Raw genomic sequence first — 25,148 nt, forward strand, 5'->3', positions numbered from 1 at the left:
CACGTTCAATAATGATACACAATCATGGTCTTCTTACAACCGTGAGTGAAGTAAATCCAGCAGAGTAAATTATTTGCAAATACAGACTAATAAAACATGTTTCTTTATGGTGTACTTTAGCAAGCTTGCTAAGCTTGCTACGCCATTGCTAAACTCGGCCAATTGCAGGGTTTGTTTTGGCCATCTAGCCAATCCGAGGCTCCGAATAACTTCAGCCAATAGCGATCGATTCAACGGATGATTGATACATCTTTTTCGGCCAATTGCAGGGTTTGTTTTGGCGCTCTAGCCAATCCGAGGCTCCGAATAACTTCAGCCAATAGTGATCGATTCAAATGATGATTGACACATTGGTTAGCCAATGAAACACCGGCAAATAAATCCCAGCATACACCGCGGACTACTTGGCGTTCGGGGTAAAATCTAGTCGGCGGCGGCAAGTTAGTTGCAAGACTTTGCGAATTAATTTTGTTCCATAAATAAGGGGCACTGTATTATAAGGCGCATGGTTAGCTTTTGAAAAAAATTAAGACTTTTAGGTGCGCCTTATAGTGCGCAAAATACGGTAATATAACTTTCATCCCAAACTGTGACTGTGACAGGTAGCAACACGCTCACCTAACAGTTAACGGGTCAGTTAAAAAAATATACCGTACTTTTAAAAATCACTGTAAACCATCCTCATCATCTTCCTCCGTATAAATGACGCCATTAAAGCCATCTTTCTCAGTATCGGAAATACATTTTGTCATAAAAGCTTTGTCATGTGCTTTTCTTATTGCAATTTGCCTGATGGGGGTAAATTAACGCAAATTTAATTTGTGCTCAAGCTAAGAAGTTGCAGTCTCCCTCGGCGCATATATATTCCACCGGTCTAAATCTTACCTTTGAACTCGGGCGCCGCTGGCGGCCGTTGGAAAAATTACATAAATTGGCCGCATCACTGAATAAGCCGCAGGGTTAAAAGTTAGGGAAAAAAGTAGTGGCTTATAGTCTGGAATTTACGGTAATTCTTGATTGAATCGCCAACTGTTTTGCTCATTTCACTTTGTACCATAACAAATCATGTGAACTGAACTTTTTCCAACGACTTTTACAGATGATTGACACAAGGCTGGCAGCCCAAAGGCGAGAGATGAAACTTCTGGGCGACGGCGGCTATCAAAAGACCAGCACCTACATTGTGCCCTGCTTCCTCTTTGTTGAGGTGAGACACTTTAAGTGGGTCACTTTGAATCTCGTTGACCAATATGATGGCAGCTTTTGAAGCAAAAGAAAGTCCCGTTCCCTATTCATGAGGAGGTTTGCAAAACAGTTCACACCTGTCTTCTTGAATTTGACTCCTGAGAAGTCACAGGAGCACGCCATCTGGTCCTTATTACGTATGCGCAATGTGGGTGGGGTGATAGACTACGTTTTTCACTGTGGCGTCATAACGCTTTAAAAAAAAAACATTATAATGAGGTTGTGAGCAATGTTCCCTGTAATTTTCCTCACGGGTCTGAGCGTTCACACAAAATTGGTGAGCAGCGCTTGAAACAACAGTGAGCAACCATAATCCCAAGTGTGGCAAGATAATTAATCATCAAACATGTCCAAAACTTGACATCAAGTTACATTTTGCTGAGTTTCCGGCAATGCAAAATTCTTTTTCTTTTTTGAATGAAGTGACTCATGTACTATTGCAAAGGTTGTACGGCCTACAAACGTCGTTTCTTCTTACAATTCTTTCACAAGATATCCATTTCTTTTTATTTCCTGATATACTTTGTCGCATAATATTAACATTTTTGGGGGCTTATTTAGTCGGTTGTAATATACAGAACTGTACTTAATCACATTTTTTAGTGCAAGTACAATGTTGGCAACAAGATTCACTTGATATCATTGGAAATTATTTGAATGCAACACAAACCTTCTTTTTTCCGTTTTTTTTTTCTACTTTTTAAAAAATTCCTTTAAAAAAAATCTCATTGTGTTTATTTTTTCTGAGCTGTTACTTTTTTCTTTTTGTTCTCTATTTACTTTTTTCCTACGTTTCTTTTCTTTTTTTCTGGCTTTTTTTTTTTTTTTTCCTTCTTTTTTCTCTTCCTTTTGTTTCTTTTTTTCTCAGCTTTTCACTACTTTTTCATTTTGGTATTTTTTTCTTTTTTTTCTATTCCCCCCTTCCTTTAAGTCATTTTGTGCATAATTTTACATAATATTTGGTCATGTTGGGATTAAAGAAGCAAAAACCACCCGAAGAACCGTTTAGGACCCGAAAGAGCCGGTTCCTTTTAGTGAGCCAAGCCGGAGAAGCCGGTTCCCCGACAAACTCTACTAACTTTACTCAACTTCGTTCTCCTTCGACTCGACTTCAAAATACCGCCTTTAGGACACAGCGTCAGGGGAACCCGTGTATTTTTACCTTCATGCACTGTAACTTTGACTTGAGTCGCTTCTTAATGAGTCATTTTGAGCCCTGATTTTTGTGCACGGGCTAGATTTTCTTGTGCGCAGAGAATGTGCGAGCAGTGCGCAATTGCGCACGCGCGCAGCTTAGAGGGAACACTGGTTGTGAGTGTGGTCAACATCTTACCCAATTTACAGCAGCAATAATTATTTCTGCACAGGACGCCATATTTGTCTTCTACATTACTTTACCAAAATTGACTTTTATATTTCATTGTGACTTTAGAAGTTTATTGTTTGTGGTTTTATTTATTTAGGCACAGCACAAAAACATCAATCACTGATTGACAACAGGGAACAAATTATTTGCGTAGTAGTGCGGTGGTTAGTACATTTTCTTATCACATAAAAGGTCCCGTTCGAGGCCGGGTGGAAACGTATGTTGGCATGGCGAGGGATTTTCGCCACCAGGTTGTACTTATCTAAGACACACCACAGGAAAATGGTGCCCTTACTACCTCAGTGGGTAAGGGATCCAACCAACCAACCACAATACGGATATACAATACAAAAGTATGTAGCTTAAGGGAGCAGGCTGAAGCCGAAGCTTTTAAATGCTTACCTCTACTCCATTGGAAGATGTATTCAAAATCAAAACAAGAAAACAGCACCTTACCCCACAACAGAAATTTAGAAAACAAAGAAATGGCATTTCAGACTTAGAATAGTATCCCTATTACCAGGGTTGGGTAGGGTTACTTTAACTTGATTACTTGCAATGACTTTTGGATTACTCCAATACCAAATATACTAATAAAAGACAAAAGAAGCTAAACATGAATAAAATTACTCAATTTTGTGCCGGCTTGGGGAGTAACGGAATACATGGAACGGCAAAAATGATGTTGGCAAGCTGTTTGGATTTATTTTCATTTTGTTTCTGTCGCATTTTATGTTCGTTTTGCCGGAGATCAAAGAGATCAAAGCCAGGAGAGAAAGCTTACCGCGTGTTGTGAGTCATCATTTTATTCATATTTAGTTTCTTTTGTCTTTTATTAGCATATTTGGTATTGGAGTAATCCAAAAGTAATTGAAAGTAATCCAGTTAAAGTAACCCTACCCAACCCTGCCTATTACATACACTAATTAGTGCTACCTCTTCCAGTCACTCACAAAGTGACTGTAGCTTTCAACCAGGAGATGTCTCCAGGTGGTGTCCAACTGTTACTGGATGTTTTGACCCTAAACCACAAAGCCCTAGAGTTGGCGGGCCAGTAGTGATGGCCAGTCACTGCCCATCTTCTCTTGGTCCCCAGCTTAACTCCTCTCTCCTATTCCAGACCCAGCAAGAGGCTCTTTCCGCGGCTTCCCCTATTGGGTTAGTGTGAGAGTGGACCGTTTGATTGAAGGGTGCAGCAGATGCCGAGAGGTCTTCTGTACCGTGGGGTGCTCTCTGATTGGAATCCTCCCTAGTGACTCTTATGACATATAATAACCCAATAAACTTGAGCTATTAATCTTCTTTATTTTTTTTTAAATTGCTCTAAATGACACTGGCGCTTTCTTGTGTCTCGTTTCATCTGGGGGGCCGAAAGTATGACCAACTTGGGTGCCGAAGTGCTTAACTTGTTTGGGTGTTTGGCCATTTGGGTTGGCCATGGTGACTTTTTGGGTGATTTTGGCTACTTTTTCCTTTTTTCTTTTCTTTGTTTTTGCATATATTTGTCTTGCTGTTAGAGGTAAGATCGGGGCCAAAAAAAGCACCCGAGCCCGACGCAGGCCTGAGGGGTATTAAACCCGACCCGGACCGAGCCCGACTAATTAACTGGATTTGCTGGCCCGGCCCGAGGGGGCCCGAAATTACATATTTTATTTATAAGGAGGGGTGATTTATGATAACAAATTAAACTCTGCCTTTTGTTACAACATCTAGGCCTAAGTTAAATAAAACTGTATAAACATTTACATCTTTTATATTTCTGTGTCTGCACTGCAGATGTTACATTAAGCGACAATCTGTCATTGACGGGTTTTTTTTTTTGAGGTAGCGAAAACATTTAAGGGCGTCCGTCATTTTGACGACTTGATCATTGGGCCATAATCCACAGCAGCAGTAGTAGTACGTCCTTAAGATTTTAGCGCGGCACTATCATTGAGGGGGTGTTGACGTGTTGTGCCCTTTTCCGACTCCTATGCAAATCCCCCCCCCCCCCCCCCCCTGATCGTATTCTATATAAAACGCTTATTAAAACAATAAAGCGAGCTAATTATAATAATTGGGAGATCCTAGTCTATATAACGCGTTTATTTAAACAATAAAGCGTGATTTTATTCTGCAAATTGCGTTTTTTAACGCGGATGAAAATGTCACCAACGTCAATGTACACTTCCGACAAAAGCGATCGTATTCTATATAAAACGCTTATTAAAACTCTTACCAGAGTGCGTTTTCCTCGTCAGTTCTCCTCTCTTGAGTTTATCCTTAACTTCTTGTTGGTCCGACTCCATATCGGGGATACCAGGCCAAAATCACGCGAATTTGCGGAGGGGAAGATTATTAAGAGGACAGCATTCACGTCACGTCACGTGCACAGAGCATGCTCTGGCTCCGTTAAAAGCAATTACAGCTCCTTCTCCGTTTTATCCAAATTATTTATTTTATAACAAGTATTCCTTGGTCTAGTATCCATACATAGTTTAAGTATATATTTTTAATGAACATATATTTATAATTATTAATTAATTAATTAAAAAAAAAAAAAAAAAAAAAAAAAGCAGGACCGAACCCGACCCGACCCGACCGTATGACTGACATTTCAGGCCCGACCCGGCCCGAAATTGCCTCGGGTTCGGGTTCAGGTTCGGGCTCGGTCCATGAATCTTAGCTCTACTTGCTGTCACCCCTCTCAAGAAATATGACCAAGGTAGATATCTATCTATCTATCTATCTATCTATCTATCTATCTATCTATCTATCTATCTATCTAGACATCTAGACATCTAGACATCTAGACATCTAGACATCTATCTATCTGTCTGTCTAGACATCTATCTTTCTATCTATCTATCTATCTATCTATCTATCTATCTATCTATCTATCTATCTATCTATCTATCTATCTATCTATCTATCTATCTATCTATCTATCTATCTATCTATCTATCTATCTATCTATCTATCTATCTATCTATCTATCTATCTATCTATCTATCTATCTATCTATCTATCTATCTATCTATCTATCTATCTATCTATCTATCTATCTATCTATCTATCTATCTATCTATCTATCTATCTAAATAGGATAGCTCTAAATGAGGGATATTTTGTAAGTCATCATATAATTCAGGGGTCAGGAACCTTTTTGACCCAAAAAGCCATAAAAGCAAAAAATGTTTTAAAAAGAAATTGAGAGAGCCACATCATATATTTTCAGACAAAATTGAAAAAAACTGCCAAACACGCTCTCAAGACAAAAGCTAATTCTTCAGCACATTTTATTTCACTGTGTGTCATTTGACGATTTAATCAAATGTATGAAATGATAATAATGCTAATTCCTGTGTCCCCAATCAATGTAAATATGCCATTTACAATTTCTCTTCCACCTTCAGTTAAGAGTGTTGAGGCAATTTTTTTCCACGCAATTTGTCCTTAATATCGGTTTCAAAACAATGTGCATGCAAAGTCTTTTGTAAAAATGTCACAAATTACTGCAAACTATAAGCATATCGTCTTATTCACTGCACTGAGCGAGAGAGAGAGAAGGAAGTGCCTTGCGCTGTGTGCAGGGATCCGCCCACCTGTACTGCTCACCTGATCAAAGTCGTTTGCCAGCGTTCTCATTTATCAGTTTAAATGGTTTCTTATCGAACTTCTGCATTAAGTTGCTTCGGCTTTATATGGACCAAAATCGGGATGAAATGCCACAGAGAGATGTGCAAGAGTTACATTTTAGTGCGGAGCCATACGTACTCCCGAGCCATAGGTTCCCTACCTCTGATCTAAATTGTTCCATAAATAAATACCTTTTCAGGTGTACAATGTCTTTCATTTCAAAGTCAAATTTTCCATAGAATATCTGCTGCTAACCTAGACCTATTTCTGAATCTTAGGTTTCGTAGATACTCAAACGCATAAGACAAAAATTAGATGAGAAAAAAATATTTCAATTAGAGTGGAACCTCGGTTTTTAAACGCCTCTCAGTTCGAACAAATCGGTTCTCGACCAAAAATTTTGAGAAATTCTTGCTTTGCTTTTTGTTCAAAAAATCGGAGTTCGAACGCCGGTACGCTAGGGTGCGATGCTGAGCGGCGTACGAGTGTAGATTGCCCCCACCCCTCGTGAAGTACTGTTGTCACGTGAGCGCGCACTTCTTTTTGCTTTCATTTTGAATATCGGTGAACGGAGTGTTTTAACCCCTAATTATGCCTCGGAAGAAGGTTGGTGCAAGCAGCAAAGTTGCTACAGGTGAAAAAAGAAGAGTAGTGCGTACAACTATTGCATTTAAGAAAGAAGTAATAGCAAAATATGAAGAAGGTGTGCGAGTTTTCGATCTTGCTATACATACAGCATGGCTTCTGCTGAGCACCACAAAGGTAAGAATTCCTATTCATTATTCTTTTCTTTATCCTTTAACCGCTCACCACTTGTTTTGGAGACCCGGGTGCTAAATGACGTGTAAACGACTTGATTTTTTAATTTTTACACGTTCAGCGTACTCTTTTCTACGGAAGATTACGCTAACGCGAACGTACGATTAGCCTGGGTTAGCTTCATGTTTACGTTCTTGCTAAATATTCAGGGTGTTGGAACGGATTAAAATTATTTTACATTACTTTTAATGGGAAAAACGATTTTCCGTGATCGACCAAAACGGCTTTCGAACAGGGTTCTGGAACGGATTATGGTCGAGAACCGAGGTTCCACTCTATTTGGAAATCCTTTCTGTAATTTTCAACAAACACAAAGCATGTAGAACTGGCCTCTTAAATTATTAGTACAAAAAGCTGGCTAATGAGGAACAGTGTTTATACAACCATATCTCAATATATTTGATCTCAAAATGAGACAAGATTTAAAAGAGTAACTCGTGCACATCGGATGCAAAAAATGAATCATTTGCATATTAATGTTCTCCTCATTTCATCTCCTGTTCCTTCCACTTGGCTTCACATTTCTTCCTCCCATCATTTCAGAAGCTTTTCAAGGCGGATTAAAGAAAACAACGGGCACATCAGTTCGGAAAGTGACAAAATAAGCTTGATTTTTGTTCAGTCCACTGGTTTGCATACAATTGATTCAATTATCCAGGGCGATGACAAGTTGCCTTTGTTGCATTCAAAAGGCTGTTTCATCGTATTCAAAAAGAAAAAATATACCGTATTTTCCGTACTATAGGGCGCACCGGGTTATAGGGCGCACCCCCAAAAAATAGTTTTTGGTCCTATATTTGACATACATAAGGCGCACCGGATTATAAGGCGCTACAATGGGAACGTGGACAAAACAGTCAGATGATTCAGTCCAACTGATTAGCCCCTTAACATTCCCAAAGCTTGCAAAGAAGCAAATACGTGTCGTAGACACGTGCGGATGCGGTGTCCGTACGATGTCACTCAAATGCATCCTTCCAAATATCATTCGGAAGGTTAAAGTCTTGGGATTCAAGAAATGCCAACCATTCCTTAGTTTCTATTTTCTTTTTCGCTCGCAACTTTACTGTGCATATGACAATAAACACTTGGAATTGAGTTTAATTCACTCAACTCATCACAGCAACATCAAGATCGTTCTAAAACAAGATACCGGGAAAATATAAAGCTGCATAGCTCACCTAAGTTCTCACGTTTAATATGATACGCAATCATGGTCTTCTTACAACCGTGAGTGAAGTAAATCCAGGAGAGTAAATTATTTGCAAATACAGACTAATAAAACATGTTTCTCTATGGTGTACTTTAGCAAGCTTGCTAAGCTTGCTACGCCATTGCTAAACTAGGCCAATTGCAGGGTTTGTTTTGGCCATCTAGCCAATCCGAGGCTCCGAATAACTTCAGCCAATAGTGATCGATTCAAATGATGATTGACACATTGGTTAGCCAATGAAACGCCGGTAAATAAATCCCAGCATACACCACGGACTACTTGGCGTTCGGGGGAAAATCGAGTCGGCGGCGGCAAGTTAGTTGCAAGACTTTGCGACTTAATATTGATCCATAAATAAGGCGCACTGTATTATAAGGCGCATGGTCAGCTTTTGAAAAAGACTTTTAGGTGCGCCTTATAGTGCGGAAAATACGGTAATTATACATTTGTTTTTCTTTAAAAAAACGAACAAAACAACAATTACGATTAATGAATCCTATTTTTTACTTTTTGCCAATCTTTTAAATGCTAACGCTCGTCTTATTTGATGTTTTTGTGTACATTTTCAGATACATTTACTTTGGTTTCGGTAACAAAAGCCAATAGAAAAAGCGATGCAATGGTTCTACTGGTCTGAGTTCAAAGCCTGTAGAATGAGAACAAAGAATCTTGGCTGTCATGGCAATAGTTTGCTTTTCAGCTGGAACTATCGTCATGGTAACTGATGCTGGACTCCCAACTTGGTCCGGAAAAATTTTTGAACGATAAAACAACCAACGCTGGCCTAGTTGTTACGGATATTTGGTAGCAAAGATAGCGAGGAGCAATGTTCCCTGTAATTTTCCTTACGGGTCTGAGCGTTCACACAAAGTCGGTGAGCAACGCTTGAAACAACAGTGAGCCACCATAATCCCAAGTGTGGCAAGATAATTCATTATCAAACATGTCCAAAACTTGATATCAAATTACATTTTGCTGAGTTTTCGGCAACGCAAAAAAAAAATCCACTTTTGAATGAATTGACTTATGTACGATTGCAAAGGTTGTACGGCCTACAAACGTCATTTGTTTTTACAACAATTTCCATTTCTTTTTTTTTTCTGGTATTTTTTGTCGCATAATACTAACATTTTGGGGGGCTTATTTAGTCGGTTGCACGATACACAACTGTATTTAATCACATTTTTGAGTGGAAGTGCAATGTTGGCAACTAGATTGACTTGGTATAATTAGAAATTATTTGAATGCAACACAAACTTTTTATTCTTTTTTCCGTGTTTTTTTCTACTTTTTAAAAATTCCTTTAAAAAAAATCTCATTGTGTTTATTTTTTCCGAGCTGTTACTTTTTTCTTTTTGTTCTCTATTTACTTTTTTCCTACATTTCTTTCTTTTCTTTTTTTCTGGCTTTTTTTCTAAATTTCTCCTTCTATTTATCCCTTCCTTTTGTTTCTTTTTTTTCTCAGCTTTTGACAACTTTTTCATTTTGTTATTTTTTTTCTTTTTTGTTCTATCCCCCCATTCCTTTAAGTCATTTTGTGCATAATTTTACTTAATATTTGGTCATGTTGGGATTAAAGAAGCAAAAACAACCCAAAGAGCCGTTTAGGACCCGAAAGAGCCGGTTCCTTTTAGTGAGCCAAGCCGAAGAAGCCGGTTCTAGACATACTCTACTAACTTTACTCAACTTCGTTCGACTTCAAAATACCGCATTTAGGACACAACGTCAGAGGAATCCGTGTATTTTTACCTTCATGCACTGTAACTTTGACTTAATTCGCTTCTTAATGAGTAATTTTGAGCCCTGATTTTTGTGCGCTGGCTAGATTTTCTTGTGCGCTGAGAATGTGCGAGCAGTGCGCAATTGCGCACGCGCGCAGTTTAGAGAGAACACTGGCGAGGAGCTGTCTAAAGAAGTGCTAAGATTTGCGATTGCTGGTTTTGGATGGTGATGATTTAATGCACAGGTGTCAAACAGGCGGCCCCCGGGCCAGATCAGGCCCGCCAAGGGATTGAATCCGGCCCGCGAGACAAACTCAGAGAAGCACAAGAGAAAAAACAAGCTGCAGGTTGAAATATGTCAACTTGATGTTGTCAAAGCCAGGTCCCTCTCACATAGACACTGTACTTGTATTTATTTCTATCTCTCTGTCTCTCTCTCTCTCTGTCTCTCTCTCTCTCTCTCTCTCTCTCTCTCTGTTCCACACCTTTTCTCCCACTCTCTGTCTCTGTCTCCTTCACTCTCTGTGTATCTCTTTTTATTTTCCTTTATTGCTCTTTGTCTCTTTCTCTCTCTCTGTCTGTTTAACTTCTATTGCTTTAACTTAATTTTTCCTTTTCTCTGTTTTGTCTTTCTCTCTTCCTACCCTTTGCGCTTTTTTTTCTCTTTTCTCTCCTTCTGTCTTTCTATTTCTCTTTGGATATCTTTCTTCCCCTCCATTTCTTTCCCCCTCTCTCACGACTTCTCTTTTTATCTCTTTTGTTTCTCACGCTCTCTCCCTCTCTCTCTTTCTTTGTCCCGCCTTCTCTCTTCTTTTCCCTCCTTCTTTCTCTTATTTCTTTATCCCTTTTTTTCTTTCTCTTTAACCTATTAGTCCGGCCCCCAACAGAATGTTTGTTCTATCGTGTGGCCCCCGACTTAAAATAAGTTTGACACCCCTGATTTAATGTATTCACTTAATGGAAGTTTATAGTTGGATCCCCAAAAAATAAACAGGTGATTGCTTTCTTTTGGTAGGGAAACCCCATCCGTGGCCAATTTACCTTGACTAATATAATCCTGAATTTTTCCCACGACTTTCTTTCGCTCCCTCACTCGACGTCATCCTCAAATGGCCTGACGGAGCGCTCTTGGTCTCAGCCACATTCCCTAATTAATTGACCTAATTAGGAACGAAACCCAATTAGCCCGTGCCACCGCTAACACAATCCTCGCTTGCAGCCCCATCGAGCCGCTGCAACGATCGGCCGGATAGCTTTGTTTTCCACTCTGCGTCTTTGAATTGTGACCAACGAATTGAAGTTAAATTATTTAAGGCTGGCATAGAAAAGTTTGTGTTTTTTTTTTTTTTCAAACAAAGTTGGATTGCCCGTAAGGGAGGACTGATTTAAACCAATTTGCATATGTTATGCCGGTTTTTGGTCTTGCATAATTTCCCATGTGGTCCTGGGCGATCCTGATTTGGAAAAGCAACAAATTAGTTGGGAGGCAACAAAATAAAAATTTGGGTCTGAAAGCGAAAATGTGTAACATTAGGCCGAAATGACAAAGGGACGAAAATGAGAATAATAATTTAAAACACTTATTTTGCACTGACTTCAAATGCACATTATAAAATGAATTTTAAAGAAACATTTACTGTAAATTCCGGACTATAGTGCGCACCTGATTATAAGCCGCACCCACCCATATTTTAAGAGGATAACCGCGTTTGTACTTACACAAGCCGCACCTGTATATAAGCCGCATGCGCCCACATTAAAACATGTAACACAATCACAAAATTAACCCAAACCCGACTTTGAGTCCCGCGATTGTAACTGAATATTAAGTATACAGTCCAAAAACCACAGCCGGCAAAATGAACGGAAAATGATACCGGTACTTAAGGTTTGATGCCGACCTGCAGAGTCCGGGTCCCGTTGAAAATAATCCAAGGAAAAACAATGTATATTTCCAAAGGTAAGGGTGGGAAAAATATATATCCACTATTGTCCGCTGCGTCCACAAACACGTCTCACCTTTACTCCACTTCCTGTCAGCCCCCGTTGTTTTCGCCCCTTCTTTTTGATTCGCCCGTGGAAAACATATCGGAATAAGTCTCTAAAATAAATACATTACAAAAATATACAGTTGCAAATACATATTATACATGGTTACATATATTTACAAAGAAAGACGGTACACCGAGAGAGTTTTCAAAGCTTTAATAATAATATTATAACTTTCATCCCAAACCGTGCTTGTGAAGGGTAGCAAAACGCTACTAGCAACACGCTCGCAACACAGTAAACGGGTCTGTTAAAAAAAAAAAATCCATACATATAGAAATCACAGTAAACCGTCCTCATCTTCCTCCTTATAACTGGCGTCAACAAAGTCGTCTTCCTTCAGTATGGGAAAGAGACTTTGTCATATAGGCGTCGTCCCACGCTCCCTTATTCAAAGACACGCTAGCAACACGCTCGCAAAGTAAAGTTTACGTGCAGTAGCTCTGTTTCCTTCTTTATCGGAATGCTCGATTGCGTTTCGCTCGAAAGCTGCGTCATGTGCCTTTCTTTTTGCAATTTGCATGATGAGGATATGTCTACGCTAATTTAATTTGTGCACAAGCTAAGAAGTTGCAGTCTTCCTCGGCGCATATATTCCACCGGTCTAAATCTTACCTTTTGTACTCGAGCGCCGCTGGCGGCCGTTAGAAGAATTACATAAATTGGCCGCATCGCTGAATAAGCCGCAGGGTTTAACCTTTTGGCAAAAAAGTAGCGGCTTATAGTCCGGAATTTAGGGTAAGTGCCTTAAAACAATATCAGTTGATATATTTTGAATGCTAATAACACAAGTGAGTTCATTCTACTTTAGTACTTTGAGTAAAGTGATTTTGAGAAAAACAATAGCTTGTAGAAGTTTCACTGAATAGTCTATCTTTGGGGGAATTTTAGCTTTTAACGGACAGGCCAATAAATAGAAAACAGGAGGAGAAAACTGATGATGAGCATAGTCGGCCCAGCCTAATGCAAAAAGTGTCACACTCGCATATTTGCCATACTTGAAACACAAAAACATTGAATTTAATCCTCATTGCACATAAAATGGCGCCAACTTTCAACCTCAGGGACTGACTGCTTTGATTTCAAACACATAGTTTACGAGTTAAAACCCCTTAACTGTAAATAATTAGCTCTGTAGTTCAACATGTAAACATTAGCCAAATTCTAGGTAGCAGCTAACAAAAAAAGCAAATTTATGAGAAATGTCTTGTTTATAAAGACTTGAAGGAACACTTTTTTTACAATGTTTTTTCGAGATCCTTGTATCCGTTTTCATTTTTCTTCAGCCAACCCCCCCAAAAAACTAAAAAGTCATTCTTTCAATGTCTCAACCAATGTTCCCTCTAATTTTCCAGGGGTCTGAGCATTCACACAAAGTCGGTGAGCAACGCTTGAAACAACAGTGAGCAACCGTAATCCCAAGTGTGGCAAGATAATTCATGATCAAACATGTCCAAAATTTGACATCGAGTTACATTTTCCCGAGTTTCCGGCAATGCCAAATTATTTTTCTCTTTTGAATGAATTGACTTATGTACTATTGCAAAGGTTGTACGGCCTACAAACGTCATTTGTTTTTACAATTCTTTCACAAGATTTCCATTTCTTTTATTCCTGGTATCTTTTGTCGCATAATAATAACATTTTTGGGGGCTTATTTAGTCGGTTGCAAGATACAGAACTGTACTTAATCACATTTCTTAGTGAAAGTACAATGTTGGCAACAAGATTCACTTGATATCATTGGAAATTATTTGAATGCAACACAAACTTTTTCTTCTTTCTTCCGTGTTTTTTTCTACTTTTTTAAAATTCTTTTTAAAAAAAATCTCATTGTGTTTATTTTTTCCGAGCTGTTACTTTTTTCTTTTTGTTCTCTATTTACTTTTTTCCTATGTTTCTTTCTTTTCTTTTTTTTCTGGCTTTTTTCCAAATTTTTCCTTCTTTTTTTCTCAGCTTTTCACTACTTTTTCATTTTGGTATTTTTTCTTTTTTGTTCTATTTCCCCCTTCCTTTAAGTCATTTTGTGCATCATTTTACATAATATTTGGCCATGTTGGGATGAAAGAAGCAAAAACAACCTGAAGAGCCGTTTAGGATCCGAAAGAGCCGATTCCTTTTAGTGAGCCGAGCCGAAGAAGCCGGTTCTCGACAAACTCTACTAACTTTACTCAACTTCGTTCTACTTCGACTCGACTTCAAAATACCGCATTTAGGACACAACGTCAGGGGAACCCGTGTATTTTTACCTTCATGCACTGTAACTTTGACTTAAGTCGCTTCTTAATTAGTCATTTTGAGCCCTGATTTTTGTGCGCTGGCTAGATTTTCTTGTGCGCTGAGAATGTGCGAGCAGTGCGCAATTGCGCACGCACGCAGCATACAGGGAACTCAACCTTGTTTTCTGAAAATTCATCCACATTCCGTAGTCATTTTGATTCCCCAATCAAAAAAGAACCCACCTCTTTCCTTGGATGCACTCATTTTAGGATTTCTTCTTCGCGCTGCATCCAACATTAATAGCTTTACCATGCAACACGACACACCTTTGTTCCAGATGCACAAATTACCCACAATCCCTGTAGGTTCAGCCAGCATTATAAGAATGCTTTTATTTCCCTCTGGTTCTCTCACATTGGCTTACTCCTGACATCCTTTGGAGATAAAAGGATTTTTTTCAAGCTCTTTTTTATGTAACACTTCAATGACGCACCTTTCATCGGCCTTTAATTTTCTTTGACAGCCTCTCAACTTCTCCTCAGTCTTTCTCGACAGATCCAAGAACCGTCATTGCTCTCTAACACCCATTGCCTTGAGTAATAATGTATACCCATTGGAGCGCTTCCTTACCACCCCATTGCATTTTTCCTCTCTATAAGCTTTGCCATTGCAAAGGCGGTTCGATTTATCTTCACGCTTGTTTTCTTTGCCCTATTCTATCAACTTCTTCACGCCATTTTGGCACAGTGCCGTGAAAAATAATTTACCCCTTCCATATTTCTGTGTTTTTTGCATAGGTATCTCTCAAAAAGGTTTTAGATCATCAAATCGAATGTAATCTCACACAGAGACAATCCAAGGGAATACAAAATGCAGTTTTGAAATGTTGATTTCATGATAGATAGATAGATAGATAGATACTTTATTCATCCCCGCAGGGAAATTCACATTTCCCGCAGCATCCCTGAGCTGAAAACAATACAATAATAAAGCAAAGAAAATACAATATACAAATACCCAATGTGACGTGCAAATGTGCAAGCGTGTTATTTAGAATATCCAATTAGTGCTACACAGAATACATATAGCAATAAAATTCGGTAATATGCAATGTAGGGGGTGTGGTTTAATGTGGGCTTTTACTCTGCCGGGTAGAGTTAAAGAGCCTCATGGCATGAGGAAGAAAAGATCTCTTCAGTCTGTCCGTAGTACAAGACAGTGACAGCAGTATGTTGCTGAAACTGCTCTTCTGTCTGGAGATAATGCTGTGTAGTGGATGCGATGGATTGTCCATGATTGACCGCAGCTTTTCCAGTGCCCGTCTCTCAGCTACTGTTGTCAGGCTGTCCAGCTCTGTGCCCACAACAGAGCTCGCTTTCCTCGCCAGTTCATTTATTAAGGCATAAAAATGAACCTATCTGCTCTCATATGAAAAAGTAATTGCCCCCTGGACCTATTTGACAGAAATAACAGGTTGACAGAATAATGAATTCAGGTTTTTAAAATGAAATGAAATGAAATGATCTGCATTTATATCGCGCTTTTCAAGTCAATGACTTCCCAAAGCGCTTTACAATGTGCTCCACATTTCCCAATAGCGGCCTTGTAGCCATGTAAGGCGCTAACCTGCTTATTGGGGGTATTAGGGGTTCAGTGTCTTACCCAAGGACACTTCGACATGTAACACTGACGAGCCGGGATTCGAACTAGGATCCCTTGATCCCAAGACAAGCGCTCTACCTCCTGAGCTACTGCTCTTACAAGAAGATCCCAAAGGAAAACGTTTAGCCATCAGTTTGCCCTCAAACTCAGGTGCTCTTGGATTATGCAGCAGGACAACGGTCCAAAATACACTATCAAGGCCACCTCTGAATGGCTCAAAAAACAAAAAAAACAAAATGAATGTTCTGAAGTGGCCAAGTCAAAGTTCAGATTTGATTTCAACTGAAATGCTGTGGTGTGACCTTAAATGGGCAGTTTATGCTAGAAAACCCTCCAATATGGCAGATTTGAATTTTGCAAAGCGGAATGAGCCAAATTTCCTCCACAGTGTTGTGACAGTTTAAATCACATGAGTGTTTGTTTTTTGGTCTCAGTCTGCTTTGGCAATTGCGGTAATAACTAGATCAATAGTTTAATTTACATTATGTTAATGTTCCAATTGAACAGTTATACCATAGCTCTCGCCGCAGGGCTCTCACTTCTTCTTCTTCTTCTACATTACCATCTCATTACCTACCTTCTATTTCTTTTCCTATACTGCATTCTTGCTGCTGACTTCATCTCTTTGCAAATGTTTCCGGCTGCGAATCTTTCCACAATCTGCTGTCTGATGCTCTGTTTCCTTCCATCTGTGTGTTGACGGCTTTGCTCCTTATCAGTATTTGTCTTAAGGCTAGTCCGACACTATCTCGGATCGCCCATTTTATCTCGTGTGCCGACTTTCCAAGTTTGAAACTTCTTTTTTATTCTTACTGACTCGTCATTTTCCTTCCATTTGCCCGTTCTCGTCTTGAGATGTGAAAGCCTGTCTTTTTCGTTTCCATCAGAGCTCCCAAAAGTATTAATATTTTCTGACATTATATAAGCTCAAAAATCTCTTTGAAATCTGATGGACTATTAAATAGAAGTCATACCTCTGAAATGCAAAGGGACGAAGTCAATTGAAAAGTTTCACTGTCAGAGTCAGGGCTTGGATCATAATTCCTGTTCCTGACCACCCATTCCACCAATCTTAGGGCCCGGTCACACAGCCGTTTGCGTCTGTATCGCGGGTAAAATTTTGCGGGTTTTTTTTTGCCCGTGGTTGCCCGCGATGGAAAATGCGCAAAATTGGCCAACCCGCTGTTCATCGGTGGTATGCCCGCAAAACAGACGCCGGCGACTGTTCCGCTTCCTCATCGCGTCATTTCCGCGTCATTTTATCGTGTGGACCACGGGTATAAAAGCTGCCGAGCCGGCGTTATGCCGAGAAATGCATCCTTGCCGAGATTTGCATCCCGTCGCTACTACAACCACTTTTACCTCATTTTATCTCACTTTTATATCACTTTTAGGGAATTTAATGGCGAACATATAACCAAAACCACTTCGTCTTGCATTTGTTGGGAATGTAATACAACTTAAACCATTCCGTCTTTGTATTTGTTGTGAATGTAATCAAACGGTAATGCACACTGTATACAAATCACTTTTGAGCAGGTAACATGTTTATTTTGCCTTTTTCTATTCAAATCGCTTGTATTGAAACTGTTAGGCACTCTACCATAAAGCTTATTTCTGCATAATAAGCTTTACGGTAGAGTGCATAACAGTTCTCAAAAGTGATTTATATACGGTGTGCATTACCGCAATTTCCAACCTCGGAACAGATTAGTGTCTTATCCCGGGGGGCAATGTCCCCTGTAATTTTTCATTTTTCTTCGGCCAAGCCCCCAAAAAAACTAAAAATTCATTCTTTCAATGTCTCAACCAATGTTCCCTCTAATTTTCCTTACGGGTCTGAGCATTCACACAAAGTCGGTGAGCAACGCTTGAAACAACAGTGAGCCAACATAATCCCAAGTGTGGCAAGATAATTCATTATCAAACATGTCCAAAATTTGACATCAAGTTACATTTTGCTGAGTTTCCGGCATTGGAAAATAATTTTTCTCTTTTGAATGAATTGACTCATGTACTATTGCAAAGGTTGTAGGGCCTACAAACGTCGTTTGTTTTTACAATTCATTCACAAGATATCCATTTCTTTTCATTTCCTGATATATTTTGTCGCATAATATTAACATTTTTGGGGGCTTATTTAGTCGGTTGTAAGATACAGAACTGTACTTAATCACATTTTTTTAGTAGAAGTACAATGTTGGCAACAAGATTGACTTGATATAATTGGAAATTATTTGAATGCAACACAAACTTTTTCTTCTTTTTTCCGTGTTTTTTTTCTACTTTTTTTTAAAAATTCCTTTAAAAAAAATCTCATTGTGTTTATTTTGTCCAAGCTGGTACTTTTTTCTTTTAGTTCTCTATTTACTTTTTTCCTCTATTTCTTTCTTTTCTTTTTTTCTGGCTTTTTTCTAAATTTGTTCTTCTTTTTTTTCTCTTCCTTTTGTTTCTTTTTTCTCAGTTTTTGACTCCTTTTTCATTTTGGTATTTTTTTCTTTTTTGTTCTATTCCCCCCTTCCTTTAAGTCATTTTGTGCATAATTTTACTTAATATTTGGTCATGTTGGGAATAAAGAAGCAAAAACAACCCGAAGAGCCGTTTAGGACCCGAAAAAGCCGGTTCCTTTTAGTGAGCCGATCCGAAGAAGCCGGTTCTCGACATACTCTACTAACTTTACTCTCCTTTTGTTCTGTGTGGAGTTTGCATGTACTCTGTTCTCCTTCGACTCCACTTCAAAATACCGCCTTTAGGACACAACGTCAGGGGAACCCGTGTATTTTTACCTTCATGCACTGTAACTTTGACTTGAGTCCCTTCTTAATTAGTAATTTTGAGCCCTGATTTTTGTGCGCTGGCTAGATTTTCTTGTGCGCTGAGAATGTGCACAATTGCGCACGCGCGCAGCTTAGAGGGAACACTGCCGGGGGGTCTACTATTCCGCGCTGGAAGATGAATCCATTCATTTATTCATTCCAGTCTAGTATAAGTCTATCCATAAATGGCACTAAATGAAACAACTTCTAATCAATGTGAAGAAACATCTAGGCGATTCAAAGCGTTTCCTTACGTCCTTTAAAATGTGATCCATGCCTTTTTAACAGACCTGTGGTGAGACCTCAATATGCAGACATACTGTAGGTGTACTGGCGTCTTGAACACGTCTCCATTACTGTAGTGAAGTTAGCAGAGCACCGACTGCAGCAATTATAAATAGCGTCCTGTTTATCTGGATGCATGAGGCCCGCTGCTCTCCACCATAAAACATCTTCTTTTCCTTCCGCGCTCACACTTTTCATCCACATTCTTTGCCTGAATGACTGCGCCTCCATACATCTTTTACCTCCGGGCAACACTTTTGTGGAGCGTTTTCTCTTTCCTTTCCCAAAAATATATTTTGTTTCACACTCCTCGGCTCTCCCCAACCTCCTCGCAAGAAATTTAAACTCCGCTTTTCCACGTAAGCACACGGGTTACCATACCTGTCGAGCTCCAGGGCTCCATCCCCTTACAAAATACAAAATAATCTTACACCATATTTTTATTATTTATGTAGTTTAACATGTTATATTGTACATGTGTTTCGTTATATCATATACATATTTAATTAACATTTTGTTGTGAGATACTGAGTTGCTCGACATTAATGTGGTTTATTATAAAAAAAAGTTCAAAATGAAGTAGCTTGGACGTTCACTGTAGAAGGAAAACATACATGCAACTATAATTAAGTAGAATTTTCTTATTCAATTATTAATTCATTTTCTGAATTAAATTATTGTTGGTAATATACTCATTAAAGGGATAACCAAAAACCTGTCTTTTTTCATTTTCTCCTTTTATACTTCTTTATACAACATAATAGGGCAGAACGGCGGCGCATTGGTTAGCGCATGTGCGGCACAGTTCATGTCATGGGAACCTTCTGCGTAGGTTCAAATCCAGCTCCAGACTTTCTGTGCGGAGTTTGTATGTTCTCCACGTGCTTGCGTGGGTTTCCTCCGGGCACTCCGGTTTCCTCCCACATTCCAAAAACATGCATTTCAGGTGAATTGGCCGGTCCAAATTGTCCCTAGATGTGAATGCGCGAGTGAGTTGTCTGTCCCCGTGTGCCCTGCGATTGGCTGGCAACCAGTTCAGGGTGTCCCCTGCCCACTGCCCGGAGATGGCTGGGATGGGCTCCAGCCCCCCCGCGACCTTAATGAGGATAAGCTGTACAGCTGATGAGATGAGATGAGATGAGATACAACATAATAATTCGTAATATACTGCATCAAAGCAAGTGAGCCGTTTGAGAGCCAGCTCTCTTTAATGAGTCGAGCCGAAAAAGACGGTTCTCTAAAAAGAGACGGACTTCCTTTCACTACACAATTACCACGGAATAAGGCATGATGGGAAATCACAAGGCGGCAGACGCATGCGCACAGTAACATCAAACCGCTCGCTTCATTTAAAACGAAAAAAAACGATACCGAGATAGAGGCTACCGCGGCGAACTCGTTTGACCTGATTGATTTGCCGTTTCGTAATAGTCGGTGTATACCGGATGATACCCTTCATTGACAAATTTGCGTTTTTCCGTAGAGATTTTCTTGTACGTCGTACACGTCTTCAAATGCATTATAAATGTACTTTATACGGCAAAAACGGACAGGTTGACAGGTATGGGTTACGAACTAATACCCCTTGCATGTTTGGTATGCCGAATGTGTTCCCATTGTGGCTCTAACCGGCCACTATTTTAATTCATTCCAGTATGAATAAGATGGGAGAAACGTGTTCGTGCGCTTCACACTTAAAGTATATCCCTGATTAATCGCTGAGCCCGTTTTCCCACTCATTTAATTAAAAAAAAAATCCCACAATCTTCAGGCTCCCTTTTCAGTATGCCGTTCACATGGATGATTAGTAGAAAACCCTCCCTCCAGTCAGCGCTCATCCACTCATTATTTCCATGAATAGAACCTGTCCGATATTCTGCTGCGCCGGGATTTCTGGGTTGTCGGGAGAACGGCGGAAACACTTGTTAGCTGCCAACTTCCCACCTGTTACTCCTTGAAACGAATGGGAGGAGGGGCCGTAACGTTATATGGAGCTTCTTGTCCCCGTAGATTATGGAATGAAGTCTATAGGCTGTGCCACAATGACCTATTTATAGTGTACGCTGTAAAAGTAATTGATTTCCCTTGACATCATCTTGTTTCTCGCTCTATTTGTTGTTCAGCTACATGCATATACTGTATGGTGTAAATAAGATTTCAATTCTGAGCCTACCATAAATTCCGGACTATAAGCCGCTACTTTTTTTGCCCAAACGTTCAACCCTGCGGCTTATTCAGAGATGCGGCCAATTTAGATAGATAGATAGATAGATAGATACTTTACATCCCCGTAGGGAAATTCACACTTCCAGCAGTCTACCCCGTTGTTTATTAACAGATGAACATGATGCCCTAGGGGTGCTTGTAGCGAAGTGGATGACGTCACGCCAGTCCAAAAATTCGACATCCCTGCGGCAGATGGAAAACTTTTCTTTGTGAAAATCCAGGGATACACCACCTCGTGTTAGCAAGTCCGCCTCCTCTCCGATTCTCCCCGGCTTTCGTGTCTCTGTTTAGCGGCGTTGAAGCCGGATTGCTCCGGGTAGCTCCGAGTGGCTACACGTTAGCGTCCGGAATGCTAAACGTGAGCCACGTTTCCGCAAAACACAGCAACTGCGCTCCCTGTGCGCTTCGATGTTTTCCACCAGCACTCGATGATCTTATTTGGTCGTGAGTTCGCATTTACCATGATTACAGACGGTACCGAAGACTTATAACGGCGCTAGCCGCTTCGCTAGCTCCGGCTCTTCTTCCACGATAGGCCCCTTCATCACGCCGGCACGAGAATTCTTCAGGGCAAGGAGTTGAAATTCCTTGAATACACGCATTTCTTGTGCGTCAAAACCCATGTCCATAGGATAGAAGTAATCCATAGTGTAGTTGTCAAAACGGGAAGAAAAAACACCGAAGATAAGAGCAGACAATAAAACAACAGGGCAGCTGCTTATGTCATTTTTCTAACGCTCGAGTGCAAAAGGTAAGATTTAGACCGGTGGGAATATATGCGCAGAGGAAGACTGCAACTTCTTAGCTTGTGCACAAATTAAATTAGTGTAGAAATATCCTCACCATGCAAATTGCAAAAAGAAAGGCACATAGAATAGAATAGAATAGAATAGAATAGAATATGCCTGTATTGTCATTGTTACAACATGGGATATGCTGTGACAACGAAATTGGACGACTCCAGTTCCACATTTACAGTGAGGATAAGGAAACAAAGAGACAAAGGAACAAAGAACTAACTGACTTTGTTGTCCTCCGGGGGGGAATGATGAGGGGGGGGGGGGTGCGAGGGTCAAACAGAGTTGCCGGATACAACCGAATGTTTGATCTTACATTACACATAGTCCAGTGTTTTTCCGAATTGCTCAGTCCACAATTGAATGGATCTGGGAGTACAGTCCATAAACATGCCCGATTAAAGTCGCCGTCGACGATAAAGCTCCGTTGGGGTGTGCAAGCTGCTGTCTAATGGTAGCAGCGGGCAGGAGGTTTAGCGCTATGCTAACGTTAGCATCCGGTGAAACTGTTAGCGGTGGAAAGTTATTCAGCAAACGCAAAGACCACAGTTAACTCTCCCGGTACATAGAAGGGTCTGCACGATACTGCTAGAAACTCCATATCCACATGACGCAGCTTTCAAGCTAAATGTGATCGAGCAGTCCGATAAAGAAGGAAACCGAGCTACTGCACGTAAACTTTACTTTGCGAGCGTATTGCTAGCGTGTTTTTGAATAAGGGAGCGTGGGACGACATCTATATGATATACTCTTTCCCAGACTAGGGAAGACTTTGGTTGCGTCAATTATAAGGAGGAAGATGAGGACGTTTTACTGTTCTTACTACAAGTACGGTATGTTTTTTTAACATAGCCGTCTACTGTGTTGCGAGCGTGTTGCTAGTAGCGTTTTGCTACCCTTCACAGTCACGGTTTGGGATGAAAGTTATAATATTATTATTAAAGCTTTGAAAACTCTCTCGGTGTACCGTCTTTCTTTGTAAATATGTGTAACCATGTATAATATGTATTTGCAACTGTATATTTTTGTAATGTATTTATTTGAGACACTTATTCTGATATGTTTTACGAATTAAAAAAGAGGGGCAGAGCAAACGCAGGCTGACGGGAAGTGTGGTAAAGGTGAGTGAGACCTGTTGTCACGGCGGACAATAGTGGATATATATTTTTCCCACCCTTACCTTTGGAAATATAGACTTTTTTTCCCTTGGATTAGTTTCAACGGGTACCCGGACCTTAAGTACCGGTATCATTTTCCAATGATTTTGCCGGCTGTGATTTTTGGACTGTATACTCTATATTCACTTACAATCACGGGACTCAAAGTCGGGTTTGGATTAAATTTGTGATTGTGTTACATGTTTTAATGTGGGCGCATGCGGCTTATATACAGGTGCGCCTTGTGTAAGTACAAAAGCGGTTATCCCCTTAAAATGTGGTGGGAGCGGCTTATAATCAGGTGCGCTCTATAGTCCGGAATTTACGGTAATTAAGCTAGTGGTAGCAAGTTAAGGACACAATGACAATCACTAAAAGGTATGCTCACAAAATTTAAATCATTGTGGCATTGAAAAGCATTGCATGTCTCTGCCCTGACTAAATTATATTGCCCTAAAAATATAGGTTTACAATATTATTAGTCATATCACAATTGTAATCGATTTTTGAACGACTGATGCAATGTATTTAAACCGCGTTCAACTGGCACCCTGTTCATCCCCAGTGTCAACCTGGGCGGAGTGGTTGGAGAGCGCCCACCTGTGCCTAATCGGTGTCTGTTAGGTTTAAGTCCCCAACATTTATAATAAAACGCTCTGAAATAAAAGAAGACATAGAGAATCGGTCATTGAGAATTGGTTATTTTATTAATCATTATCATGAGAGCGGCGGAGACCAGGCTGTTACAAATCTCCTCCTCGCTCTGAACAAGTCCCCGAACCCTCCCTTCAAATATTAAGGTTCTTGGAGAAAAACAACTTGGGTTATGGCATGCACAGGTCAGGGTGCACCCACTGGAATGTGAAAGAGACAGAAACAAAAAAACAACTCATGGCCTTGAAGAACAGCTTACGGCTGAAAACTATACAAAAAGGGCTGAGAACACTTATAACATATTAATGTCAACTGTAGGATAAATATATGTATATAACTCCAACATTGTCTGCACATTATTCTGGCTCCCTTTATTGACTGGCTCCAATACCGTAGGTTGTCATGTTTTTGCCAATGTCACGTCAGGTTTGGTTTTGTTTCCTGTTTCTGGTTTGGATATTTGCTTGTTTTTGAGGCCACTTTTTGTTGTTGTTACTTTGTTCCTCTGTTCTGCTTTTAAATATGAAATATTTTTAGCACGTAATAGGTTGGCAGGTTGTTGCCATTGTCTTTTGTTCTTGAGACCACTTTTTGTTGTTGTTACTTTGTTCCTGTGTTTTGCTATTAAACATCAAATATTTTTTGCACGCCAGAGGTTGTCAAGGTGTTGCCATTGTCACGTCAGATTTGGTTTTGGTTTCTGGTTTGGATATTTTGTTGTTCTTGAAACCATTTTTTGTTGTAGTTACTTTATTCCTTTGTTCTGCTATTAAACATTGAAAAAATTAGCATGCCAGAGGTTGTCAGGTTGTTGCCATTGTCTCGTCAGGTTTATTTTTTTTTCTGGTTTGGATATTTTGTTGTTCTTGAGACCGCTTTTTGTTGTTGTTACTTTGTTCCTGTGTTTTGCTATTAAATATTAAGAAAAAAATAGCATGCCAAAGGTTGTTGCCATTGTCTCATCAGGTTTGTTTTTTGTTTGGATATTTTGTTCTTGAAACCATTTTTTAATGTTGTTACTTTGTTCCTGTGTTTTGCTATTAAACATCAAATATTTTAACACGCCAGAGGTTGTCAAGGTGTTGCCATTGTCACGTCAGGTTTGGTTTTTGTTTCTGGTTTGGTTAATTTGTTGTTCTTGAGACCGCTTTTTGTTGTTGTTACTTTGTTCCTGTGTTTTGCTAAATATTAAGAAAAAATTAGCATGCCTAAGGTTGTTGCCTTTGTCTCGTCAGGTTTGTTTTTTGTTTTTTCTTTTGTGGTTTGAATATTTTGTTCTCGAAACCACTTTTTAATGTTG

The 25,148-nt window shown here is 39.7% G+C and overlaps 1 protein-coding gene across 3 annotated transcripts in view; it reads left to right on the forward strand.

Annotated features, from left to right (window-relative positions):
- plppr2b (phospholipid phosphatase related 2b) overlaps positions 1 to 25,148 on the forward strand; it is a 155,999-nt gene that overhangs the window by 34,852 nt on the left and 95,999 nt on the right. For all 3 annotated transcript variants that reach the window (XM_088341543.1, XM_088341544.1, XM_088341542.1), the window contains one exon: positions 1,100 to 1,207. In XM_088341543.1, coding sequence (XP_088197669.1) covers positions 1,100 to 1,207 — 108 coding nt within the window. The remainder of the gene's footprint in view (positions 1 to 1,099; positions 1,208 to 25,148) is intronic.

The sequence above is a fragment of the Urocampus carinirostris genome, chromosome 8 (genome assembly GCF_059441175.1).
Source record: "Urocampus carinirostris isolate Australia breed hairy pipefish chromosome 8, RoL_Ucar_1.0, whole genome shotgun sequence".
Taxonomy (NCBI): domain Eukaryota; kingdom Metazoa; phylum Chordata; class Actinopteri; order Syngnathiformes; family Syngnathidae; genus Urocampus; species Urocampus carinirostris.